At 38.1% G+C, this 25789-nt stretch overlaps 1 protein-coding gene across 5 annotated transcripts in view; it reads left to right on the top strand.

Annotated features, from left to right (window-relative positions):
* The window catches only part of pcdh9 (protocadherin 9), a 262609-nt gene that overhangs the window by 52001 nt on the left and 184819 nt on the right, over nucleotides 1–25789 (top strand). For 3 of the 5 annotated variants that reach the window (XM_084129961.1, XM_084129959.1, XM_084129957.1), the window contains exon 3: nucleotides 12700–12801. The exons of the other annotated variants lie outside the window; for them this stretch is intronic. In XM_084129961.1, coding sequence (XP_083986087.1) covers nucleotides 12700–12801 — 102 coding nt within the window. The remainder of the gene's footprint in view (nucleotides 1–12699; nucleotides 12802–25789) is intronic. 5 annotated transcript variants of the gene reach the window in all.

The raw sequence follows: 25789 nt of genomic DNA, 5'->3' as shown, positions 1-25789 counted from the left end.
GGCCCGGTGTGACCCTTTCTGCTTTCAGATCTGTCTCATCCAGAGTTTTTCTTTCTTTCAGATAGCAAGAGGAATGGTGAGATATCAGTATCAAATGGGTGTCCTTATTAAAAGTTCACCGCATTTCTTTTCTGTAACATTACCACGTAGGTCGCAGAGGATTTTATGTGATCTAGTGAAGTATGTGATCATGCTATAAAATGTGAATCACACTATTCTGAGGTAATAAGCTAGAACCTTTTTCTATTTTTGGCCTGACACTGATCTCAGGGTGAAAGTATGAGTGGTAACCAGAGTCTTCATGGGATAGTACAACCAGAAATCGATTTGCCCTGTAAACCAGAAAGAGCCTCTGATATTTATGTGTCTTCTCTCACTGTGTATACCACATTTGCAATATCGTACAGACAAATAACAAGATAAATAGATTATATATCTATAGATTATAGAGGAGGGCAATTGTAACATGTTACTTTTTCAGCATATATGCTCAGTAATGTGCTGTCTATGTGCTCGTATCACCTAAATGTTCAATATTTTTGATCTTCTGCTGTCTGATGGTTTGATATCATTCAATTGAAACTTATCTCAGCTTTGGTTAAAGGTTAATATGAATAAGAAACACGCTAACACCATTGTTGGTACATTCCATATTCTGGAAATGAGGTTGTTAGCAATTGTGTGATTACTTATGAAATAAATATTGTATGACTAAATTTGAAAAATGAATCTTTTTTAAACATTTAATGAATATTATTTAATTGAAACATCTACTTTAACATTGTTCATTTTACTAACATAACATATGTTAGTGAATAATTGTATTCATTTCAAATAATTGAAATATTGGTACCATTTAGACTTTTGCTTTAAACCCACATTTCTTTTTCTGGCTGCTAAATAAATTAGTACCATATAAAGGCAAATTAATATTACTGAATGATATTACTAGTCATATCAATAAATATTTAAGCAGTGATATCATTAATGTGATGTGTGTTCTTATTTGAGATAAAGTGGGTTTATATAGAGTATTTCAATTACCACAAGGCACTCTAACAGATCTAGAGTTTTATAAGGAAAATGTAAAAAAAAAGAAAATACATCCTGTCTGCCCTTCTCATTTAATCTTCTATTCTAGTTCACAAGTTGTTTGAGGCATGAATGCTTGGCCATGTCAAACTTAACACATGCTGTTGCATTGAGTGGTAACAAAGACAGTTACCTTCAGATATATTGTTAAACTTGATGTCTTGTTACAGGGCTTGTCATTAAGCGTTGATATGTGCTTGTCCTTCGAACTAGTAAATCGGTCATTCTCTTGTCCAAGTAAAAAAAGTTACTTGTCTGGAACTTTTTTGTTTTTTGTTTTTTTGGTGGTGTAAATGCTATTTATTCTGAAGCAATATTCTCATCAGTGTTCTACTAGCTTACATAAAAGTAGGGTAGGTATATTTCGGAGAGGCTAGCAATAGCAAGCTAGTTTCTAAAGCATAGGACCGAATGCAATGATTGGTTGAACATTTTATGGTCCTACGCCTTCCACAGATGGTATACATACATATAAATACACATTTAGACTAACTCAGCGATTGCTTTCAGGTTGTGCTTTCAACCCGCATAACAAACAAATGTTTCTGGAACAAATCGCCTACCCTGCCTTTAAATTAGCATATTTTGGATATTTTCTTTCTTAAATTAATTTAAAGTTTTTAATTTAAATTTAAATTTAAAGTTTTAAATTAAAAATTTAATTTAAACTTTTTATTTTTTTATTTTAACTTTATAAAGCCCCCAGCAATCTCATTAAATGTATGCTCATGTTTTATGGCAAATTCTTACATTTGATCAATACATTTAATTAGAATAATAAGGCCTGTTCCCAAACAAATGATTTTAGTATCAACAAAATCCTTCTTTCCTCTGCAGAGGAAACACACAAACTGCATCTGAAGTGGTATTTAGATGCATCTACACAGACTATTTAATGAAGTTCAGAGGAGGCATGAATACATTTACACTGCAAAATTACAACTGCATAAATTGTTATGAGATGAATGTTTTAAATATATATTTTAATAATATGCAAATTAAATTTTGGAATGAATTCAACGATACTTTTAAAAATGAAGCTGAACTGCCAGTAAGTGGTGGAAAGTGTATTAAGTGACTCATTCATTCAACCAATTCGATCAAACGACTGATTCATTCAAGAATGAAACAATTAAGTGTCTTTATGAATGCGTCATTGAATCATTAACTCGCTCGATTCTTTCGAAAACGCTGAATCATTCAGTAATGAAACACTACTGTGTGTTGCTGGGAGATGGAAACTGTTCTGCTGTGGCTTTGTTTGGAACTATTTTTATTGGTGAAATAGAGCAAGTGTGTTTAAATCACTACTTGGAAGAAGATGCTAAGTTTAATGTGTTGTCTGCCTTAGGGTTCCATGTGACTATGCATTTGGATTGCAACATGCTTTGTTCCAGCATTTCAGGCTTAGTTGTTGGTCAAGACTTCTTCAGGAAGGTTTCATAGCATTGCAACACTTTTGTGAGGTTTAGTGACTGAAATATGAATGAGGACATATGAGATCGATATAAACATCCACATTCACAGAGAGCTTTTTTTCCAACAGTTCAGAACAGATGTTTTAGCAACACAAAAGGGAGTTCCTACAGGGGGTTAAAACCAGAGAGCAGCGGTGATAGGAATGGAGAACCACACGTCTCTCTAGGGATGAAGACTAAGCAAAGATTTTGTGACAGATCTTTTAGAGCAGGGTTTCCTAAGCCAGTTCACTCAGACTACCTCACATAATTCCAAGCAAGCGGTTTAGAGTGTACTACGTCTCACATCTGAGAGAGAGAGAGAGAGAGAGAGAGAGAGAGAGAGAGAGAAAGAAAGAAAGAAAGAAAGAAAGGGAATATAAGGTGGAATTGATTTTTTATATTTAGCTTCGTATTGTGTAGCATTTCTGTAGAGTCTGTGTTCATGAAAAGAAAGAATAGTGTGAGACTCCAACAAATGACTTGAAATAAATAACCTGTTATATTTGTTTAGTTATTTTCCTAAACTGTCAGATAAGGTAAATACTGCTGTTTGGTGTGTAATTTTGCCCATGACAAGATTAGATTATATTTGTGTGCAAACAAAACACATTTCTCTGGTTCTGGTTGACTGAATGGTGGGATTGAATGGTGGCATTTCAACAGTTCAAGGTCAATTTAACCCCAAAATCAAAAGAAAAATAATAAATTGTTTTGCTTAAAGAAAATGAAACCTTTAGACAATTATTGCTACATTGTGACATTGGGCCCTATCTTGCACCCAGCGCAATTGACTTTGTACACCGACGCATGTATCATTCCTATTTTGCAGCCGCGCACAGCGGACTTTTCCCTCCACAGATGCACGTCGGTAAATTAGGGAATGAACTTGCGCTCCCCGGGGCGGTTCAGCGCAAAGAGGAGGCGTGTTCCGGCGCAAACATTCCCTGGTGCTATTGTGCAGGTTTAGAAAACAATTCCGCCACAGACCAGGAAAAACCTAGTCTAAAGTCAGTGGCGCAGTATTTTAAGGGCGCATGTTTGGCCATAATCAATATAGCGTGTGCACAACGTGCATAAACTTTGATTCTCTCATCTACACAGAAGCAGCAGTTTTCATTTTTGCAAATCATACATTATTACAAGGAAAAATATTAACACACGAGGGAAATCATTGTGGTGTCCATGAAGATGTGAAAAAATAGGCATAAATCTAGCTTACACATTTACCCAAATTTTTATACGCCTGTTTAACCGAAGCTAATTTGGGTGGGTTTCTCCATCCCCAATGTCACTTCTCTGTGTTTTACGGCCCTGACGAGAACGTCGGTCTCCTCGGCTGTGAACCGCTCCTGGCGTGCGTCTGGCAAATCCGCCGTTATAATAGGAATCCGCCATGGAACAAGCGCGTCTGCTCTTAAAGGGAATGTGAGATGATGCTCTGATTTGTTTATTGCACGTTACACCCAAACCACACCTATGAATAATGAACCAAACCAAACCATTTTAGATTTACGTCGGGCGCAAGAGTCATTTATCCCGCCGGTATAATAGCAACAGCGCCCAAGATCCGCCCACAAAGTTACTTGCGTTTCGCGTTTGATACTTGCGTGTCAGATCGTTAAAATTAGCCCCTTATAGTACATTATGACATTATAGCACTTTCCAAATTTTATGTCACCGTAATACCGTAAATAATAATAATATATATATTACTGTCTTATTATTGTCTGGACATTTTCCATGCTGTAGTTTGTTTGCAGTTCTCATTGTTCTAAATTAAATTCCCCATGACTATAAAAATGACAAAAAGTGTAAAAAAATAAATAAAATCAGGATAAATGATATTTAATAATAACTTGTGTTTTTATGGTAATGAAAATTAGTTTAAGTAATTTGTCACTACAGTAATGTACTTAATTGGCATGAATGTAATCCAAAAAATGCAATGCAAGCCACTAATCCTAATGGTACATATTTTCTTTGATTTGGGGTAAAATATGACCTGCACATTTTCTTGACAGGTTTTGTGAAATCCACTCTGCGATCACACCACTTTACTGAGGCCATCTACTGTGTTTTAAGCAGTCATTAACCAATAGTGCGGTCAGGGGTCCTCTTTAGATCAGTAATGTTCTCTAATGATGAGAACGAGGCCTGCAGTAGAAATCGATAAAGGCTTCGTCTCTTGTGAATGAGCAGCGCAACAGCAGACCTCTTTGCCATCCAGTATCCCTCAGTCTCGACTGCTTAGTTGATTGAGCGTTCCTCTGCTTTGCGCTCAGGTCTTGCATTCCTCAAGCCCAGTATTACGTGTCATCTAGCCGAAGGGGCGAGTAGACGGCGGGACGATAGAGTAAGATCGATTTGGAATATTCTCTGTCATCAGATGCCATAATAGATTGGATTCTCTGTCCCACGGTCGTCTGGTGTCGCCGGTATGGCCTCTTGTAACTTCAATCACCCCCACTGAGAGTTACGTAACATCCTTTTCATATAAAGAGCTCATATTGGTAATGAAACGTGTTTTTTTCACCCTTTCCCATCTTGCTTTTTTTTCTCCCTGGAGTGTAGACTTTGGTTTTCTATAAGGTGCAAATTAATTATCATATCAAACAGTCTTCAGAAATATATTTGTGTCAGCGTGGATGGAGAGTTTTGCATGAGAAAGAGCAGTGGCTTTGAATGAGCTCTGGATACATATGGTTATTTGAAGGGTTGGTGAGTTTGATAGGCTTTTGTTCTTCAAGAACAAAGTGAAAGGCCCCGGCGAAAAGCAATCCTCTTTAGTTCCTGAATGATATTAGGGCTGTGAGGATAATTGGGTGATATTTTTAGTGGTGGCCCCAGCGTTCAAGCTGTTTTTTTTTTTTTTTGCTGTCTCCGTAGTGAGATGCTTTCCCCGGCCATTGTCAACTTAAATAGAACGTCGATAAGTTGTGGTTTTGAGCCCACCGTGAAAATGGGCTTAGCAGCAGTGCCGTAAACACAAATCTGAAATTTGCTGAAGAGACTGATTGTTGCCAGTGTTGTCAAATGCTAATGCTCTCTTGTGCTCACTTTCTTCACTTTTCTGTTCACTACACACACACACACACACACACACACGCACACACACACACACACACACACACACACACACACACACACACACACACACACACACACACTGTAAGGTTTTTAAAAATACAGTAAAAAAACTGTAATATATTGTGAAATATTATTTAATTTGTTTTTATTATTTTAATATATTTTCAAATAAATTTTTTTCTTGTGTGAATTTTCAGCATCATCACTGTAGTCTTCAGTGTCATGTGATCATTCAGAAATCATTCAAATATGCTGATTTGCTGCTCATTTATTATTTGCTGCAAACATTTATTATTATCAATGTTGAAAACGGTTGTGCTGCTTAATATATATTTTTTAATAAATCAAAATAACATAATTTATTTGTAACATTATACATGTATTTACTGTCACTTTTAATGACATATTTAATGCATTGTTGCTAAACTAAATATTTAATTATGGTTATAAAAATATGTACATTTATTTATAAAATGTGTATATTAAAATGTATGTACATACTTTTTACTAATTTTATAAATATTTTTTATACAATATTAATATATAATTACAGTTGGTACCAATACTGCAGATTGGTATTAACTATTATTATTATTTATTATTATTATTATTATATTTTTTTTTTGAATTTTGAATTTTGCACCATTGCACCCATACTCTTGACTTGTACAGCAAAGTATATTCAATGAAAGTAGTTAGTTAGTAGAGGCACAGCTTAGACGATCTGTGAGTATCCAAAAGAGAGTCACTACCTCAACAGCTAGTTGTGCAGTTTGGTTCTTAACACACTATTTGCAGTCGTTAATTTGTTTGCCGTTTTAATTTTTGCGTTCATTTTTGAGCGAGCTTGTTGTAGAATATGGTTGTCAAGCTGGTAAATAACCAAAATAGGTAACACTTTATTTCACAGTGTCCTTGTTGCACATTACATGCAGTTACTGTTGTAATAATTATAAATGATGCACAATTACAGACCATGCAACTAACCCTAAACCAAACCCTAATAATCCTAACCCTAACCCTATAGTAAGTACATTTAGTTAATTATTATTACTCTGTACTTAAATTTATTACATTGTAACAAGGACACCTCAAAATAAAGTGTAACCCCAAATCATATGTGCACAGAACGACATTGAGAGCTCAAAAAGAGGAGTGACTACTGTGTTACGTACGTTGCCTTTGTCAGTTCACAACAACAGTGCAGATCTGTATTAGAACGGCTGAAGGAGAGAGATAAATACAGGACGACGGAGAAGATGTTCTCTATTGCTTCCTCTCCTCTTTTACGAGCTCATTTGCAGCGCTGGTGCGCCAGTAACTCAACCATAGTGAGGGGACCATAAGGAAAGGAGCCGATTATGAATGCGATATATTAAACATGGTGGCAAATATATTAAACATACTGAGCCCATCTCAGGAGGCAGGCTAGATAATGCACTGATTGATTTTTACTGAGCTGTTAACTATTAATGCAGCTGTAACAGAAGGAGACCTGCGGACATTTATCAGACCTGTAATGCGCGCTCCGTACTCTGTGGCTGGAGTCGGCTATGGAGGATCCATCTAGTAATTATCAAACGGCCCCCCGTGACGCTTCATGGCTCTCGGTGATGATGAGATTTCGCTGAAGGTAATGCGGTTGGTAAATAGTCGGTGTGGAGGACTACTACGTGTATTTATTTATGTCGTATCCTCCAGGAGCTCTTTGCCCTTAGCTTCAACCTTAATAAAATGTGTTTAGTTATCTCTCGTTTTTTTTCTTTTCTGCAGGCATCTGCAGTTTCGCTAAAATGACCCGTGGGGCTCGGTAAGAGGAACATGTTGCCACTGTAACTGGAAATTTGCCTGATTATCAATGCGGGGAAACAAACAGAAAGGGCTTATCTGGAGAGAAGTGAAGTGCACTGAAAAGATTAATTAGGCTGAATGGTTTGGATGCTTTAATGAAGAGGCCTTGAGATGATGCGATGTTGTGAACTCGTCGGAAGCGCTCGCGCTCCTTCACACAGGTGCACATCTCAGCTGGGTCACATGCGGAGAGTAAGCACTTTAAAAATGTGCCGCTGTCACCCACGTAACACCTTTTGTGCCGGGACCACCCTCGCTCTTGTGTCGCGCTGTCACAGGGAACACAGGCACATCACCGCAGCGGGAAGAAGCCTAATTAGCAAGAATAAAAAGGATGCATTTACTTAAAAAAATGGCAAGTGATACCTTCACTTAAAAAGCTGCTGTCAGCCCTTGACATTCTCATTATGAGCTATTATTTTTGGTAATCAAGTTTAGCTTTGAAGAAAAATACAGGGGAAATAGAGGATCAATTTGTAATGAAATTACAAGTCTGTCTCTGTTGTAATTTTGAACATGAAAGGCCTGAAGCATCCTAAACAAAGAACATTTACATTATCAAAGAACATTATCACTGACTTTAGTCGATCAAGAGTTTGAGCACTCTCAAAAAAACTCCCGTTATAATCAACGAAGCTGTGTACACTGGGAAATTTCTTACTTGCATCATAGGTACATGGACTGTGTTGTTTATGATGAGAGAATTCGCGAGAGTGCAGAGTTCAGTCAGTGAGCTCTGAACAAACCACTGCTGTTTCAGCGATAACTAATCTGAACGCCTCTGATTGGCTATTGCATTCTTAAGCTCAACATAATTGTGTGTGATTGGTTATAATGCGCAACGCTGTGAAAACTAAAAATACAAATAAAATATGATGCAACATGAGCAGATCTAAATTTAATGCCATAATCAACACTTTTCATCTCATTTCCATTTTCTCTCTATTTGTGACAGTCGTAATAGATTCATTTGAATTGTGCAAAAGCATTTTCTATCTGATTTGGGGAAATTTTTTGGCCCAAGACCATGTGGCCAGGGGAAAGCTAAACCTCGCCCAGCCTTACACACGCTCTGCCTATGTTTCGGAGCAAATGAGAATGCAAAATTTTTATTTGTTGTAGTTTCGGTCCACCACTATAAAAGTTTAGTTTTATAAAACTTTGCCCCCCTTTGCCTCCTGTGAACACCCTAAAATGAAAAGGGTCCATAATTAGCGGAGATGTGGTTTATTTTGTGTGAAATTGACGGTCCCCTTAAGGAAGATACGTCATGAGATCAATAGATGTGCTGTGGGTGTTATTGTTTGAACCAAAGCTCATGTGATTGACTGAGCTGTCGTACAGTCCCATAGCATTCCTTCAGGCACATTATATTCTTAAAAGCCCTTTGTTTATGAAATATCATCTGTCTAGTCGTGGTGTCTTTATGAAGCATTTTGTTTGTGCGTACGTACATATGTATGAGTGTTTGACCTCCTTCCTGTAAACAGGGCCCTCTGTGTAAAAGCTCTCTAAATAAATTATGATAGATAATCTTCAGATATACGAAGTAAATGGAAAAATGCCGTCAACATCACCTGTCTATCAAACTCACACACTTATTTACCCTCTTGTGCACCAGGCTACTTAATCCAGAGTAATATTCCCCCCTTAATCACATTCATAAATTGGTAATGATATTCATGCACTTGTGTGATATATGGCAAATTATAATGTCAGCGTGTCTTAGCCGTGCTGCCGTCATTTGAATATGGGCTCTATTGCTTTAATAAATCTTGGTGGGTGGGATATGGCAGTCATTAGGTTGAATGACTGTACAGAGTCGTGTAAAAAAAAAAGAAGGGCATTCAGCTTTCATATGCATCACGCTGTTAATCATAATACGACTATTGGGACCATCATGATTCTCAAGTGTGATAGAGGGAAGAACTTGGTTTATGTTTTGCGTTTTAAAAAAGGCAAAACATAATGAGATTTTACATAATGAGATATGAGATTTTTTGTATCATACATATATATATGTGTGTATATATATATATATATATATATATATATATACACAAGATAGATAGATAGATAGATAGATAGATTAGCTTGCAATGCCATCTAAACAAATGTGTATTCTGTTCATTCACTATCATTTAATTGTTTGGGGTTAGTTTGGGCAATTTTTTTATCTAACAAATTAGTACTTTTGTTCTGCAAGGATGCATTGCTAACCCTAACCCATAATTGCAAATCCTCTTCTTGCCGTTTCAATTCAAATTTCAGTTCAGCTTCCTGTGGGGTGTGTCCAATTCAATTCACAGTCACACTTATGAGTTGAAAAGGAGCCAATCTTACTGAATACGACAATGTATGACCCAATCCTGTGGCTATTAGAACCAAAGAAAGTGTGTGACTAGCAGAAACCTGGAGCGGAAACCTTTGTACGCTAGCAGAGTACATTTTTGTGATTTCTTGCAAATTTGTTGCACTAAACAGGAAGTACAGAGGCTCCTGTTTCTACTTTGTTAAAGCTCAGAATATGTTCAGTTCAGCAGAACATGCTTTGTTTGAGGGAATGAAGGACAGATGACAGACAGCTTGTACTTTTACAGAACGGAAGCAGGCTTCCTTCTGGCTTTGATCACACATCTTGCTGCGAGAAAAGCTCTCAAACGCACACAGAAGGCTTGTTCTCAAGACTACACACACCAAACACACTCTGTAAGTGCCAACGTTAGATTACAGTAAAAAATATTAATTAATAATACAATTAAAGAGTAGAAACCATAAGCTAGTGCTCTACAATGGGCTTACTCGTCTCTTTCTTTGCGCTTTCCTTCCCGCTCGCTCTCTAATGGGTAGAGAAGAGAATCAGGCTGGCATTAAGCGACTTTGCCAACTGCCAAAGCGTGTCGTTCAGGTCAACCTGACATTAATTAAAACACGGAGCGTGGGCGGCACCAAGTTCCAGACAAATAAATAAATAGACACAGTGGTTAAGAAAACACTTTTTGACGCCTTGGAACTGCAAACGTAACTTCAGATTTCATGATGCGAAGCGTGCAGAGATGGAGAAGAGATAAATAACGCGTGTAAGAGGGCGAGGTTGGGCTCTCTAAGGCGTTCCTGGGTTAGAGACAGTGATGTATGACCGGGCCTCTCATCGGCCCTGCCTCATTACTGGGCGGCCATTTTGTAAATCAACAAATAATTGCGGTATACATCATACACTGTTCGCATCACCACAATTTACTGGATTTTGTTAGGTCCGACGCTAAGGGACGGAATGAGATTAAAAATGAAAAACTGCTCTTTCCGAAGCAAATAAACCGTTTCCTTAATATTCATAGGTTCTCCGGTGCGTTTGAGAATGAGTCAACTATTTCATGCTTTTTGCTTGACCCTGAAACTCCTGAAAATCTTAGCCTTTGCCTTTCGTAATTTTCCATCTTGTCTTGTTTATCATGCAAGTGAATATCCGAAAGTCTTTATTTTGTTTGTTTTCTTTCTTTTAGGTCAGCATTTAGGTTTTAATTCATGAATGTACAATAAGCAATATGTTTTAGCTTGTGAATTTCAGTGATGCTGCCTTGCCTCCACCAAAGCCTTTTTGATTGCTTTCCCTGCTTGAGTATCACTCTAATATCATTTGAAATGTCACCACTCATATGTGTTTGTTTCATATGCGTCCCTCCTGTCTATTGTATGTAAAAAAGCACAGAAGAGAAGAGACGGAGTGTGCTCGCGAGAGAAAAGCAGATTACCTAACAAAGGGCAGACTGATTTGAAAGCAGGATATTTCGCTGAGATTCACGGCGGAGGTTTGTCAAACACAAATGCGGTATGCTTATAAAGGCAATTTCATTTTCAAAGGAGATATAATCAGTCTGTATCATTTTGGACACAAAGCGTGAAGAAGAAAACATCTTCAGTTCCGCCTCAGCCTAAAAGCGCTGTGTAATTCGGAACCTTTTGAGTTGACCGAGTGTTTGGAAACTGAGAGCCCCCTAATTTTACGCTTGTTTGTAAAATATTAAGGATGCCGCCGAAGGTCAGACGTTCTCAGAAACTATGTTTTTGTGTTGAGTTTATGAAAAGGGACAGAATGCCATTCATTCCCCTGGTTTGGATCATTAATAGAAGTGTCTTGTTGAGTTTATTTAAAGACCTTTAAAGCAAGCACAGCTTTTGTAGTACTTGTTGAAACAGGAAATTGGCGTTGACAGAATTGCAGGGATCATCTGCTTTTTTGAAACAGCCAGTGATGTGTGCTTTCTAGAGGAAAAAGTAGGTTGTGTGACTCGTGTCTCTATCAAAATGGTAGTTGTTTCCTTTAACTGAAATACAAGACTGGAAAGTCCAGCTTAAGCTAGAAGTTGTGTTTTTGAATATGATGGCTTTAGACCAGCAGATGAACAGCTTAGACCAGCTATAGTAACCAGCATAAGCTGGATTTTCCAACATGGGCCACTATATTGAGTATCAATTGTGATAATAATAATTTTTTATCATAATTGATTTATTGGCTGATATCCTATAAATGGCCGGTTATTAAAATGCTGTTCTATTTGGTCAAAAATAGATTTTATCAATTAATTTTATTATTAATTTTATCACATAATCAAACATTGTAATGCACAGTATGCAAAGTGGATATTCATTTTGATATTTGCTAAATGTGACCTTTAACTGAGTTAGTAAGTTATTTGTTTTTAAAGATTGATTGTTAAGTGACTGCAAATCTAAATGTCAAAATAGGAGAAATTAACATGTACAATTAAATATCCAGTATCCTTATGGATAACCCATATTCTACTGATTTACGGTTCGTCTGTGTTTAGGTGCGTTCATGTCATGTCATAATTACAACTTGTAAACTGGGAATTTCCTGAGTTACTACTTGTACCACATTAGTGCTGGAGATTCATTTAGGCATTGACAGTGTTAAAATGCATAATAATGAGTTTGAGGATGTGAACAGCTCCAAGTAGAACGTCACCTGTTGTCATCTCGAAATTACGGTTATTACATCATGGTGTGAACGCAGCATTTGTCCCATTCATTCTTCTGTGAGGGGTCCATGTCCTCTTCCTCTCCTTTCTCTGGTTCCCATTACTCTCAACATAAGTGCCACTCCAGCCATATCATCACTCATTTTCCATCTTTAAGACTGTTATTTCCATGGGTGGACTTGTAACCCTCCCTTTTCTTGGCTTTTAAGGGAACGCTTACCCGCGCCCGCACCGAACTGAACCCTGACTATCTGGACCTACGCTCCCGAGCCGAGCTGAACCCAGAGTACTGGACACCCTGCACTCCTCTAGTGAGTAACCTTTGGTCAGATTTTTGAGATGTCTGCTGCTGAAGCACCATTAGAGAACTACACAAATACACATTTCACCCGCTTGTTTATATGTCTTCTCTGCTTATCGGTTTCTTTAGTGACCTCTCTAATGATGGTCCCTTCACTGCTGCATCATTATAACTGAGCTAATTTTACATAAACACACATACCTCCCTCCCATTGCTCTCATTACCTGAGTATGTGCAGGGATTTTTGTCTTCTGGGGGATCGGGACAGTTTACATGAAGCTTTGCTTGCCACCGGACCTAATTATGCTTGTTTTTTGGTTTTCCTTTTTTTAGAGCTGTTATTTATGTGGAAAGAAAGTTCTTAAGTGTCTGTAGTGGCTTTTCAGAAAAGCATATAATGCTCTAAAACTGCTAATCGGAGGCAACGCTCTTGACCGGTTACGTCAGTAGATGCTTGTCATTTGCAAGTGTTTATCAGAGCAACGTGTTCTCTTTTGAAAAGGATATTTTTATCTGGAAATGGAAATGCTAATTATTTGCTCATTTTTTGCTCAATTATTTGCTCAGTTATTTCAACCCTACTGTATTTGTCATGGTCAAATAGGGTTGCTCCCTTGTTTTCTTTCCTGACTTTGGGGACATTCAAATTACATACGTCCACTCCTCGCCGACTGTTACCTTTTGTCCTGTCGGATTTAATGCTCTCATCTGAAAAGTGTATGCTCAGATACAGTGGGGGATATCAAACACATAAATCACCCACAACACCTTTCTTTTCATTCTACTGAGTGCTAAAGACTTCACTTGTGCTCCGTGTGTGTGTGTGCATTTGTAGGTGCTTGGATGAGTTTACTAGACTCCAAAAGGTCTATGAGGGTGTGACTCAGAGTGACAGAAAATAAGAGGGGTGGTGAATAGAGAGTTAGAATATTTGCAGTGGAGAAGGAAATAGAGGAAGCTCAGAAAAAAAACATGACTGTAAGACAATGCTAGAACATTCCCTCCTCGTTTCTACCATAGGGACCTTAAGACTCTCGACATGCCCACTTTATTGTCATCCACACCTCTTCTGCTTCATTCTATAAGCATGAATGGGCTGCATTGTATCCCCAAACAACATTTTACCCTGTCTTTGCTCTGAATCTTCCCTGTCTACTCCCTACTTCCAACAGGACTGCAGGGAATATGGATCCACTCTGCCTGTGGTTGGAATATCCTCCTGGGTTGTCGATAAGATGATAGAAATGACCCGCATGCTTCCAGATGTCACCATGCATATATAGTAGCTTGGTGTGCAGCCAATTACAGTGGATTTCCATTGGGATCTGTCCTCATCATTGGAGTGTGAATGGACACTTTGCCATATCATCTTGGGGTGAATTATCCAATCACACTCATTACTCTTTCATACAGAAAAAAACAAAAACAGATATCAGTCTTGTTAGTAAAATCAGGGTTTAACATTAACCTAATTTATTAAATACCATTATACAATGCTATGAGATATCTTTGTTTGATTTTTTTTAATAGTCTTAATAAATGTGAATAAATAATTTATATTCAAACTAATATTTTTACTGATGTAAGTGTTTATAATCATGTATAATGGTATTTATTAAAAGTATTACATACACATTCGCATATAGCGCAATACATCCATCCATCAAAAGGCGGTTGAGTGTGTAAATGTGTACCGATTGGTCTGTGGTGCAGCATATGAAAAGTGCTAGATGCCAACAGCTCTGATTTGATGTCTAGAGTGCAGTATTGACCATTTATTATTAGAGATGTTGTGGATCTGATAATGAGGACCACTGCTTGAGGGAAGAGGCTGTTCCTGTGCCTGGTTGATTTTGTTCTAGTTGAATCTCTTCTCTGAGTGCAGTGTTTCAAACAGGTGATGGCTATCATTTCTGATGACTTTCTGGACCTCAATTCAAAGAAGTTAAAGAGAGAGAACTGCCTACTGAATGGATGGTGTGCTGAAGTTGGCATTTTTTCTGTGCGGTGATCGACCTGTACCAGATTGTTATGGATGAAGTGGTGGACTAATTGTAGTGTAGAACTACTACATTGAGGCTAGTTCAGTTTACCTCCCATTCAAGGTAGTCTTTTGGTTATATAAATCTTTTTGTCGGATTCTAGATTGATGGGTTGTTGTGACCAGAAATAAAGCTCAATTTGCTCCCTGATATTAATGGTCCTATCCAAGTCGAAGAACCTAATGGGGTCAAGTGTTTCCCATGTGATTTTGTGGAACTGTGGTGGGAGGACATTGGTCCCTCTAAGGGGGTCTGGGGGAAGATTTGTACATTTTAAAGTTAAATTCATCAATCTGGTGCATTTTGAGAGATCGAAAATAAGAGCTCCAACCCATATTCAGTGTGCAAATTGAACAGTCTGTGAATTGACTTGTACCTGAACTCTAAAGGGGACTCAAACCTCTTTTTAGTTGTGATATAGTGTCTCAGTCTACATTACACTACATACTACTACTAATAATGTTATAATATTATTCCTATGTAATAGCCATATATTGTAAAAAAAATAAAATAAACTTTCATAATTAGTTTTGTCCTAATTTCTATACATGCTAGAGATAAACCTGTGAGCTTTTATTTTGACAGAAACTGCAGTCAAGATTTTATTTTAGCGGAAAACAAGTTTACAAATGCATCTCATTACAAATCTAGTGAAATGCCGTAATCGTCAACTATGCAAATGTAAATATAATGTGTTACGGGTGCCCGCTACGTTCCCAAATGCATGCTAAACTCAGCACATGCACAGATGGAGTTCACTGCATTCATTCACTTTGAACTGGTATTGAGAATCGAACCTGCGGAGCTGATCACGTGCTTATCACGTTAGCAAAGTGCACACTTCTCTCTGCGCAGCACATACAGACAGTCTTTTGATAAGGACACACAGCCTTTTTGCACTTTCGGCTTTATTGTGTTTGACAGCAAAAGCTCAAAACATGACATTAAAGAACCTGTTATGTTATTATGAGAAGTTTAAATAATTTTCGGGTTGCCACAGTGTAGTTAATGAATGGAAAGCACTTAAATCTATCTGTGGCGGTCAATGCTGATATTGTGGCGGTCCGCCACAAATAAATCAATGTATGGGAAACACTGAGGGTATAGCAGGGACTCTTGAGTTGTTGCAAAGTAGGTCAGAACAAGTTGCTCAATTGTCGACAGGACCACCAAATGGCCATGAGATCGTAGTCATTAAAGTTTCTTACTGCTCCTTGGGATTAAAACAATATCTTTTGCTGATATTTTAAAGCAGGTTTAAGCAGGTACAGCAGGTGGCAAAGAAAGTCAGGAAAACCTGTTGGTCAGCATGTGCTTCAACGACTGTCATCATTTTTCCTCTGGAGAATTGAGGTCTGGTGGCCTCCCTTTTGTTCTTGAAGCTCCCTTGGTTATATGCACAGATGCACAGACACAGTTTGTTAATTTTCTTCATGCACCAAATGTATTATGTCCTTTACAAGCCAGTTTGATAAATGGCTTTGTAAACTAGCCTGAATCTTATTCTGTTGAATTGCAAATGGAATTAGAGCTGTATTATGAAAAAGGTTGTTTTTGGAGAACATATTGCTTGTTGTCTGGAGGTCAGAGCGAATGTGCAGTATATCTTGTTCCTTTCTCTGTCGTCTCTCAAAGGTCAGCACTGTGATTAACCTTAGGTCAATTACACCCAAGATGCTGCACACAATCCGTTAGACTGCATTAGTTTGGGGATAAGTGCAAAAGGCAAGCAGTCTTACTGATCGCAGGTGATCCTTCAGTTCCAACAGCAACTCTGCTAATATGTTGTGTAGCTCGCCAACTGCCAATTATTGCTCCCCTGAGCCTTAGAACAATATTACGACTGATATTAGTTATTGAAATGAGCCGTAATTAACACAAAAACCAATTGAGTTCATTATGGAGTTCATCTCTTTATATTGCTCTGCAAACAGTTGTTGTCTGCTCATCTCATGACCATGGAAAGAGGGGAGGAAGTCAATCGCACCCTTCCGAGCGTGTCAGTAAATGCCTTACACAGTCTCCGAAAATAAGTCGACCTCTCATTACAGAAAACAGGGCTAGTGCATGTAAATCTACGCTAGCGATGGACAGATCGGATAGGTTCATTGCGTTCAAGCTGCTGTCACAGAGACTTGTCATTGGGTATCTGTTGTGAAGAGTCCCAGGTGCATGTACTCATGGTCCATGGGCAGAGAGGAATCATGGGATTGATTATGAAGTCATTCCAGGGTTGTATCCGCCATAGCTGCTGTTTTCCTCTAAAATGTCCTGGAATATTCATGAAGTGGCACTAGAGTATGTCTAAGGAGACCTGTCAGCAGGGAAGAGAAACATTTCTGAGCTTGTAAGAACATGCTTGAGAAGGAAAAATGGTGACTTTGAATTGCTTTTTCATGTATTTGCACGCATTATTGATTTATTGACCTTCTGTCAGGACAGGGTGGTTTGAAGACAGACTAGGGCCAATTTATTCATTCCGGTGAGAGGGAAATGAGCTTAGCTCTGCCGCACTGACTGAACTGAGCAATGACTGGGCTTTACGGTTGGCGCTGATTAGCAAGAATGAGCTCTCTCGATGCTGTGAGAGTCTTGTTCATTAAATGATATGTGGCACGTTGACTCCTAGCATCCTGCTATGCAGTTTAGTATTGAGAAACTGAAAAATCTTAAAAGTTACAGATATCATTTTATTCCTTGCAAATTGAGGATGTAACCGGGACTGAGGGGAGCAAATGTAAACCTTTAAGAATTGGTCATTGATTAAACTTCATATCTCTCCTTCAATGTCCATAACGGTGTTGTTATGGCCCTGCTTCAAATGTTTTTCTCTCTAAAGTGCCTCTTAGAAGCTGAATGTTCTCCGAAGCCTCTTGTCGTACTTGGTGTAGAAGAAAGATCACGTCTAAGCGTTTTAGAAAAGTGGTCAATACTCTCTTCATAGTGAAGGTGTATTTACTGTAAGACCTTTGTAAGGAAAGAGAGACCACATGAATTATGCATATGTATAGAGCTCTCATTCTGTTCTGAGATATGGGATAGGAAATGGATCTCTTTCTTAAGTAAAGAGTAGGGATACTCCTGGGGCGAGGAACTCTACCTTCACATTAGCGGGCCTGTCTGCACTGACTTGGATTGAGTGCTGGAAGCTCCATACATCTCCTTGTCCATAGTTCACCCAAATGTTTCCCTTTTTAAAATGAAAAATACAGACTAATGACACCAGCTAATATGGAGAGTCGTTTCCTCTCACACAAATGCAGAACATACATGCTAGTGAGCTGTTGCTGTAGTCTTTGCTGTGTATTAAAAGCATGAATGTCACCAACAGACTTTTGTTGCCTACTAGTCCCTTTTATATTTTTGGGTGAAAACTACAGTATTCGTGCAAAAATAACTGTCTATTTGAACACATTTCACATTGCTTTCAGTGGCATGTTTTAAGTCACAGATCATCTTGTTGAAACTACCCTTTTTTGTGCTGTGGTGGACTCTTGTTTGAAATCTGGTTTGTCATTACTAAGTTGCTGAAGCTGTTTGTACAGCCTCCAACCTTGTTTGAGGTTGTTTTCTTATTGTCTTCCTCTCTCGCTTGTGGTTCCATTTCTCTCTCTCTCTCTCTCTCTCTCTCTCTCTCTCTGTATTATTAAGAGCGGAGCTGGTGACTTGAGATAAGTGGTCACTCCTGGAGGCGTCTACAGGTGAGGGCACTCTTTTATTTGGTCAAGATGGATGGTTTGAAACATTTCCCTGAAAGTAACAGTCAGCATTGCAGTGTTGCCAATCTTTAAAATGCTTTTGTCTGATAAGAGCTCCTGCATTAGGGTAGAAGGTCGGATCCAGTCTTGGTGTCCTTGTTGTGCTTCAAAATATCTCAGTCACTTCATTCATCACAGTCCTTATAGTTCAGCAACATAAAAAAACACTGACTTTTACCTCTCCAGTCCAATGGTGACCTATTTTTTGTGCTTCTATTTTATTTTCAGATAATAAAACTTGCATTATAGAATCTCCCTGACTGTGAGAGGGCCATGTACTTTAAGAATCAATGTCAAGTCGATACGAGCATGTAGATTAAATGTCATTTTCTGCTCCAGTTTGGTGGTTGTGAAGGACGAAGTTTGCCATATCGTGACAGTCTCAGTTGCTCAGTTGTTTCAGCTGAAGATGCTTCTCCTGTTTTGTAAGTTCAGTTGTCATGTGTTGCATGTTTCCTGGTCTTTGATGATGTCATAATGCGTCATTTACACACACCTGTCAGCTCTTCACGTTTGTTGCACCTTAGTCTTTCAATCAATGTCACGTCACGCCTATACACATCACCCAAAGTCTATTTTTACAGAGATGAGAAGACATGTGGGTAGAATGAGTTGTACGAGCAGCATTTTGTATGGAGTCTCCCTGAATGGATGTTGGCAGAACCACAGGCGCTACACAGAAGCTAATAAAAGACAGACTCACGGATACTTTGACACTCTTGAAGTTTTTGCTGTCACTCCATGCATAGCACTTACAGTTTCACACTGCCATTTACAAGTAAATTTATCCAGGCTATTGCTTCAGTGCAATTTTCAGTAGATTTAGCGTTGGCTGGCGAGCTACACAAGCTCAATCGCATGCGTCATTGTGTTCTGAAATGTGCCTGAGCACTTGCAATGCATTTGCCAAGCATTTGTGTACAATGTTTCTAACATAACATAAAGCCCTATTTCCGATATGCCTTTCACTGTTCGCCGCCTAGTCGCAGTCAATTTGTCAGTTTATTTACAAAAGTTGATCAAGGGTTTAACCCTTTGTGAGTAGTAGGGGTGTGTATTCATTTGTGATTTAGATGAGTGTCTGTTTAAGGCCTGATGGACCAGCTGTGGTGTCTGGCTGTCAGTTTTATGCAGATGAAGAGTTCAGATAGTAATTATCTAAATAATTAGCTTGTCTCATAGGAAAGTAAGTTTGTTCTACTTCAGGCAATCCTGTCTCTTTGGTCTCTGCTGTCTACAAGGCATCTGTCCTAATGGCACAGTTCCATATAACTAAAAAAAGAGAGACACCATTTGTTGTCTTGATTATTAATCTAATAAACAGGCGATAGACACCGAAACACATATCCTGAAAAAAAATCTTCAGATGTGTTTTTTAAAGGTGAAGTGAGTTCTCTGCCATAGTGGCACCAAACATAATTGCAAAACATGTTTTCATACAGGATTCCCAAACACTTGTTTGCAATCGGCCAGACAAAAAAAAATAATTGGCTGCTCAAATTACAGCACAAGAAAGAAATGTAGGATGGGATTTGATTTTATACACTCACCTAAAGGATTATTAGGAACACCTGTTCAATTTCTCATTAATGCAATTATCTAATCAACCAATCACATGGCAGTTGCTTCAATGCATTTAGGGGTGTGGTCCTGGTCAAGACAATCTCCTGAACTCCAAACTGAATGTCAGAATGGGAAAGAAAGGTGATTTAAGCAATTTTGAGCGTGGCATGGTTGTTGGTGCCAGACGGGCCGGTCTGAGTATTTTACAATCTGCTCAGTTACTGGGATTTTCACGCACAACCATTTCTAGGGTTTACAAAGAACGGTGTGAAAAGGGAAAAACATCCAGTATGCGGAGGTCCTGTGGGCGAAAATGCCTTGTTGATGCTAGAGGTCAGAGGAGAATGGGCCGACTGATTCAAGCTGATAGAAGAGCAACTTTGACTGAAATAACCACTCGTTACAACCGAGGTATGCAGCAAAGCATTTGTGAAGCCACAACACGCACAACCTTGAGGCAGATGGGCTACAACAGCAGAAGACCCCACCGGGTACCACTCATCTCCACTACAAATAGGAAAAAGAGGCTACAATTTGCACGAGCTCACCAAAATTGGACAGTTGAAGACTGGAAAAATGTTGCCTGGTCTGATGAGTCTCGATTTCTTTTAAGATATTCAGATGGTAGAGTCAGAATTTGGCGTAAACAGAATGAGAACATGGATCCATCATGCCTTGTTACCACTGTGCAGGCTGGTGGTGGTGGTGTAATGGTGTGGGGGATGTTTTCTTGGCACACTTTAGGCCCCTTAGTGCCAATTGGGCATCGTTTAAATGCCACGGCCTACCTGAGCATTGTTTCTGACCATGTCCATCCCTTTATGACCACCATGTACCCATCCTCTGATGGCTACTTCCAGCAGGATAATGCACCATGTCACAAAGCTCGAATCATTTCAAATTGGTTTCTTGAACATGACAATGAGTTCACTGTACTAAAATGGTCCCCACAGTCACCAGATCTCAACCCAATAGAGCATCTTTGGGATGTGGTGGAACGGGAGCTTCGTGCTCTGGATGTGCATCCCACAAATCTCCATCAACTGCAAGATGCTATCCTATCAATATGGGCCAACATTTCTAAAGAATGCTTTCAGCACCTTGTTGAATCAATGCCACGTAGAATTAAGGTAGTTCTGAAGGCGAAAGGGGGTCAAACACAGTATGGTGTTCCTAATAATCCTTTAGGTGAGTGTAAATCAGGAATTGATTGCATTGTGAAAAGTGGTCTCTATATGCCAAAGCAATAAAGGTGCTCGACATCAATCAAAAAGGAAAAAGAGAAAAACAGGCGATTTTGATGAAGGATTATGAAGACATTTTTTTTACTTTAGAATAATGTGCACCAGTAAATCATTCACAGTATCACCATTGACATGTCTTCAGAAAGTAAAAAGGATCAATTTCTGAAGTGTCTGAAATCAAAAAGTTCTTTATAGGGAAAAATTATGTAAAAAGAAGTAAACCAAACAGATACAGGGCACTTATCTCTGCCTATGACGGATGACTATCTAGCAACAGTCAGCCTTAATGCTTCAACGAATCCAATCGATCAGAGATGGTTGGCTGTGGTGCTGCTCCCATAGCGCCCAGTTGATGCTGATGATCTCTTATCAATAAGAGAGTTATCACTTTGTGGTTTTCACCATTATTTTCTGACATATTGCCAGTGTTTTAAATAAAGATAACACTGCTGAAGCTGATGGAGGATTACAGAGCTTAAAATGGGCCACAGATGTAAAGGATCCACATTTGGCCTTTACTCAGACCGGCCTGTCAATACCCCTTAACCTCAGGGATCTGCTGCTTTCATGCCAGGGTGGCCCATATATGAAGTGGTTTAGGCAGATAGTCCTTCAAAATGCCCCATTTTTCACTCTCTTGCTCTGTCTTTCCTTTGCGCACATACACAGTTTTGGCCTTTTGAGATTTGGGGCACTGCTTTCCAAATTGACTTTTATCAAACTGTCTCAGGGAAGTAGGCTTTGTGGGTGGGCGGCACTCTATTGTTCTCCTTCATGTTGTAAAGAACGAAAGAGGAGCTGTTCAATACATTTTCTGCTATCGTCAAAACCCCTGCCAAGTTAAGGGCAAGTCTATTTCTTTCACCCCAACACAATCACATGTACACAAAGAAGTGAACCAAAAGTGAGTCAAATTATTTTATTTTTTTCATAAACAAAGGGCACTTGTTTTTTAGGATTTATTTGTTTGTTTATTTTTCAACATTATTAAGCACAATTACCCCAATAATTATCCAAAATTCTCTTCACAGTAATGCAAAATATCTATTTTTATGTATAAAGTATATACTGTACATTATTTGTTGTACAGTCTTTTTCTTAAAAAAATATTACAGTAATACATTTTATAATATTACATGTATTTACATACAAACTCAAATATTTGCATTGGTAATGAGACTTCAAAAGGAAAGTATACTGTATGAGAATAATGTCACTTCAAAAAAAGCTATAATATTATTATTATTATACTTGTTTTTGTGATTTTGATGTTGTGACCTGGACATTTATTTGTCTCTCTCTCTCTCTCACTCACATACACACACACACACACACACACACACACACACACACACACACACACACACACACACACACACACACACACAGATAAACATATGATATTGTTTTAAATCTGATTGTTTTGTGCAGAATTAGATAGTGTGGATTAGAGGTCCTGACCCTTTCATTATACTAAGAGGGCCTTAAGATGAGATGGATCTATGAAAAACATACTGTGCTACTTTAAACCTCTTGCATGTCTGTCTCAGTATTATAAACCTGGAGTGTTTAATCGCTTGTCTCATGTAAAATCATCTTTACTAATATCATCATAAGCTGCGTGGTGGCCTCATAGTAAACAGCTGTGAGAAATATTACTGAAGCGGTTGGCTGAAACTATGCCGAACATCTGAAGATTTAAACCATATTATTGTTCCTGAGGAAATCTGATGAAATGTGGAACAATTTAATGTGCATTGCATGTTGCAGTGCATTCTGGGATTGGCTCATCTGTAGAGAATGCATGTGATTTTGTCCGAAACGCTGCCTACTGTTTGCAACAGCCTTTGTGTTGAGAATGTGCTTATGAATGCCTAAAAAGTAACTTAGGCTGGCAACTAACTTGGATTTGGAACAGATCGTCCTCCTGCCAGGGAGACGTTGTTGTCTAGGATTACTATCTCCTACGAGCTTCTTTTGGTTTACTGTAAAAGAAACCTCCTGTCATGAAATCAACCTCGCCTGTCATCCAGAAACACAGGTAGAGCTTCTGCTCTCTGACGTGTTCATTTTTGCAGGGACAGCGTGATCACCCCTCGCTAATATGCGTCCGCAGGGATGAAATCTGGAAGTTCCAGACTGGACTAATTGGCTTGGAGGCAGATATGCAGGGTAGCGCTGACAGCAGAGGTTTCTCAGGCTCCTTTCATATTGAAGGGACTGGACCCCAGCAGCAAAGCTCCAGGACTGTTGTAGGCTATGGTCTAACTACTGAGTCAACTTAGCAATTAGTCTACGAAGGTTATATATATTCTACAACAGGATAGCATCAGTGCTCAAAGTCCCCTAATGGACTTCCATCCTTAAATCACCTTCTTTTACAATTAAAATCTCTGTTTCTGTCTTGCTGTTCTCTAATGAATGTTTTCTATATTGTGATTGGGGTTTAAGCTACTCTTACAATGGTTACTTACACAACATGTTAACTAGCTTCAATATAGTTATGATCTTCATTATATAATAAGTTTTGATTTGTAGGGGCTGCTCCTGACTTATGATTTTCCTAGTCGACTGTTAGTCATTCATTTAAGCTATTAGTCAGTTAGTCGGGTGAGAATTATAAAAGCATATAACTAGTATCCAAATAACTAATAATTCCTTCTGAAGGATTTGGTATTGCATTAGTCATGACTAGTGGGTTACCATTACCTTCACTTTAGAATTAATTATGCATTATTCACATTAATTATGAACCTGTATAGCAGTTGTTATTAGTCCTCTGGGAGGTATGAAAAAAAAAATAGTTATTGATTAGCTTGTAGTGGTCTACCACATTCCTCTAAGCACTATTACTTACTTATTTGTTAATCAGAGTTTCTTGTTAGTTAATAGTAGTTACTAGAGTGTTAATAATGCATTACTCATTTGTTCCTGTGTAGTTATTCATTAATGACCGGACATTATTCTTAAGAGTTACCAAGATTTCTATTTTAAATAAATGCTGTTCTTTTGAACTTTCTCTTCATCAAAGAATCCTAAAAAATGTGCACAACTGTTTTCAACCTTGATAATAATAATAATACATGTTTCTTGAGCAGCAAATCAGCATATTAGAAGGATCATGTGACATAAAAGAAATTCAGCTTTACCACAGCTGGAATAAATTACATTTAAAAATGTATTAACATTGAAAAGTTATTTTAAATTGTAATAATAATATTTCACAATATTACTGGTTTTACTGTTTTTGATCAAATAACAGCATAAGAGACTTTCAAAATCCTAAAAAAACAAAAAAAACAACAACCCCAAACTGTTGTACGGTATGTACACATTCCAGATGGATATATTTGGCAATTGCATCACATCCTGCTGATTTTCAGCATCACATTGTGAACAAGGTAAAAAAAAAAAAAAAAAAAACGTGTCCCATGAACCATACATCCTATGCCGTTACATTTTGTTAAGCTGTTTTTGAGCGCGTCCTGTTTGAACACCCACTACGGCTGAATGTAACTAAATTAATAAATGTAACTTGTTAATAAAAATAAATAACAATGTAGTGTTTTCTCACGCTCATTTGTTGGGAAAAAAATGGCTTGGTGGAAAATTGACACTGTTTTGAAAACAGCTGTGCTGTAGTTAGTAGCTTCATTACATTTATCTGAATACTCATAAAGAACAGAGGCAGATGAAAGATGGCTCATTCATGAATTTCAGATATACACCATATTGGAATGAATCTGACAGCAATTGCCATCTCATTGAACTTCATTGTCTCATGAAGATCCTTAGAGAAAGACATGGGAGAATTTGCTTCCATTCTGAATTCAGCACAGCTGTCTCTACGTTCGCTCCCATTGGCTTATGCTGTTTGCGTTTCTGTCTATTTCATCTACATGTAATGGCGTCAGAAAACAGTTCACACAAACCGTTCCATCTGTGTCAAATTAGCATAGCAAAGTGTGACCATACAAAGCTATCCAAACAGTGTGTGACAGTTCTAAGTATGTGCACACAGCATGACATCAAGAGGTTACACACTGTCTTTACTCTCGCTTTCACACACGCTCTCTCTTTTTCTTTCATTTCTCAGTCTATAAAGTCCACAGCATGCTTGACTACACTTTGCATATGCATATCCTCACTGAGTTTGTCAGAACATTTAACAGGGCCATATTGTGTGTATATATGATTTATTTATTTATTTTTCAGCAAAATATGCTGTTCTTTTAAGCTTTTTATTCATCAAACAATCCAGAAAAAAATATCACTAATAATAATTGTGATTATGATTATTAATAATAAAATTAAAATAAGAAATATTACTACTGCTATAACACTATTTCACTTTGAAATACATGAGAGTATTTAACAATAAATATAATAAT

This window comes from Abramis brama (assembly GCF_963993115.1).
Source record: "Abramis brama genome assembly, chromosome: 11".
NCBI classification, from domain to species: domain Eukaryota; kingdom Metazoa; phylum Chordata; class Actinopteri; order Cypriniformes; family Leuciscidae; genus Abramis; species Abramis brama.
This window is presented reverse-complemented; position numbering and strand designations above follow the sequence as displayed.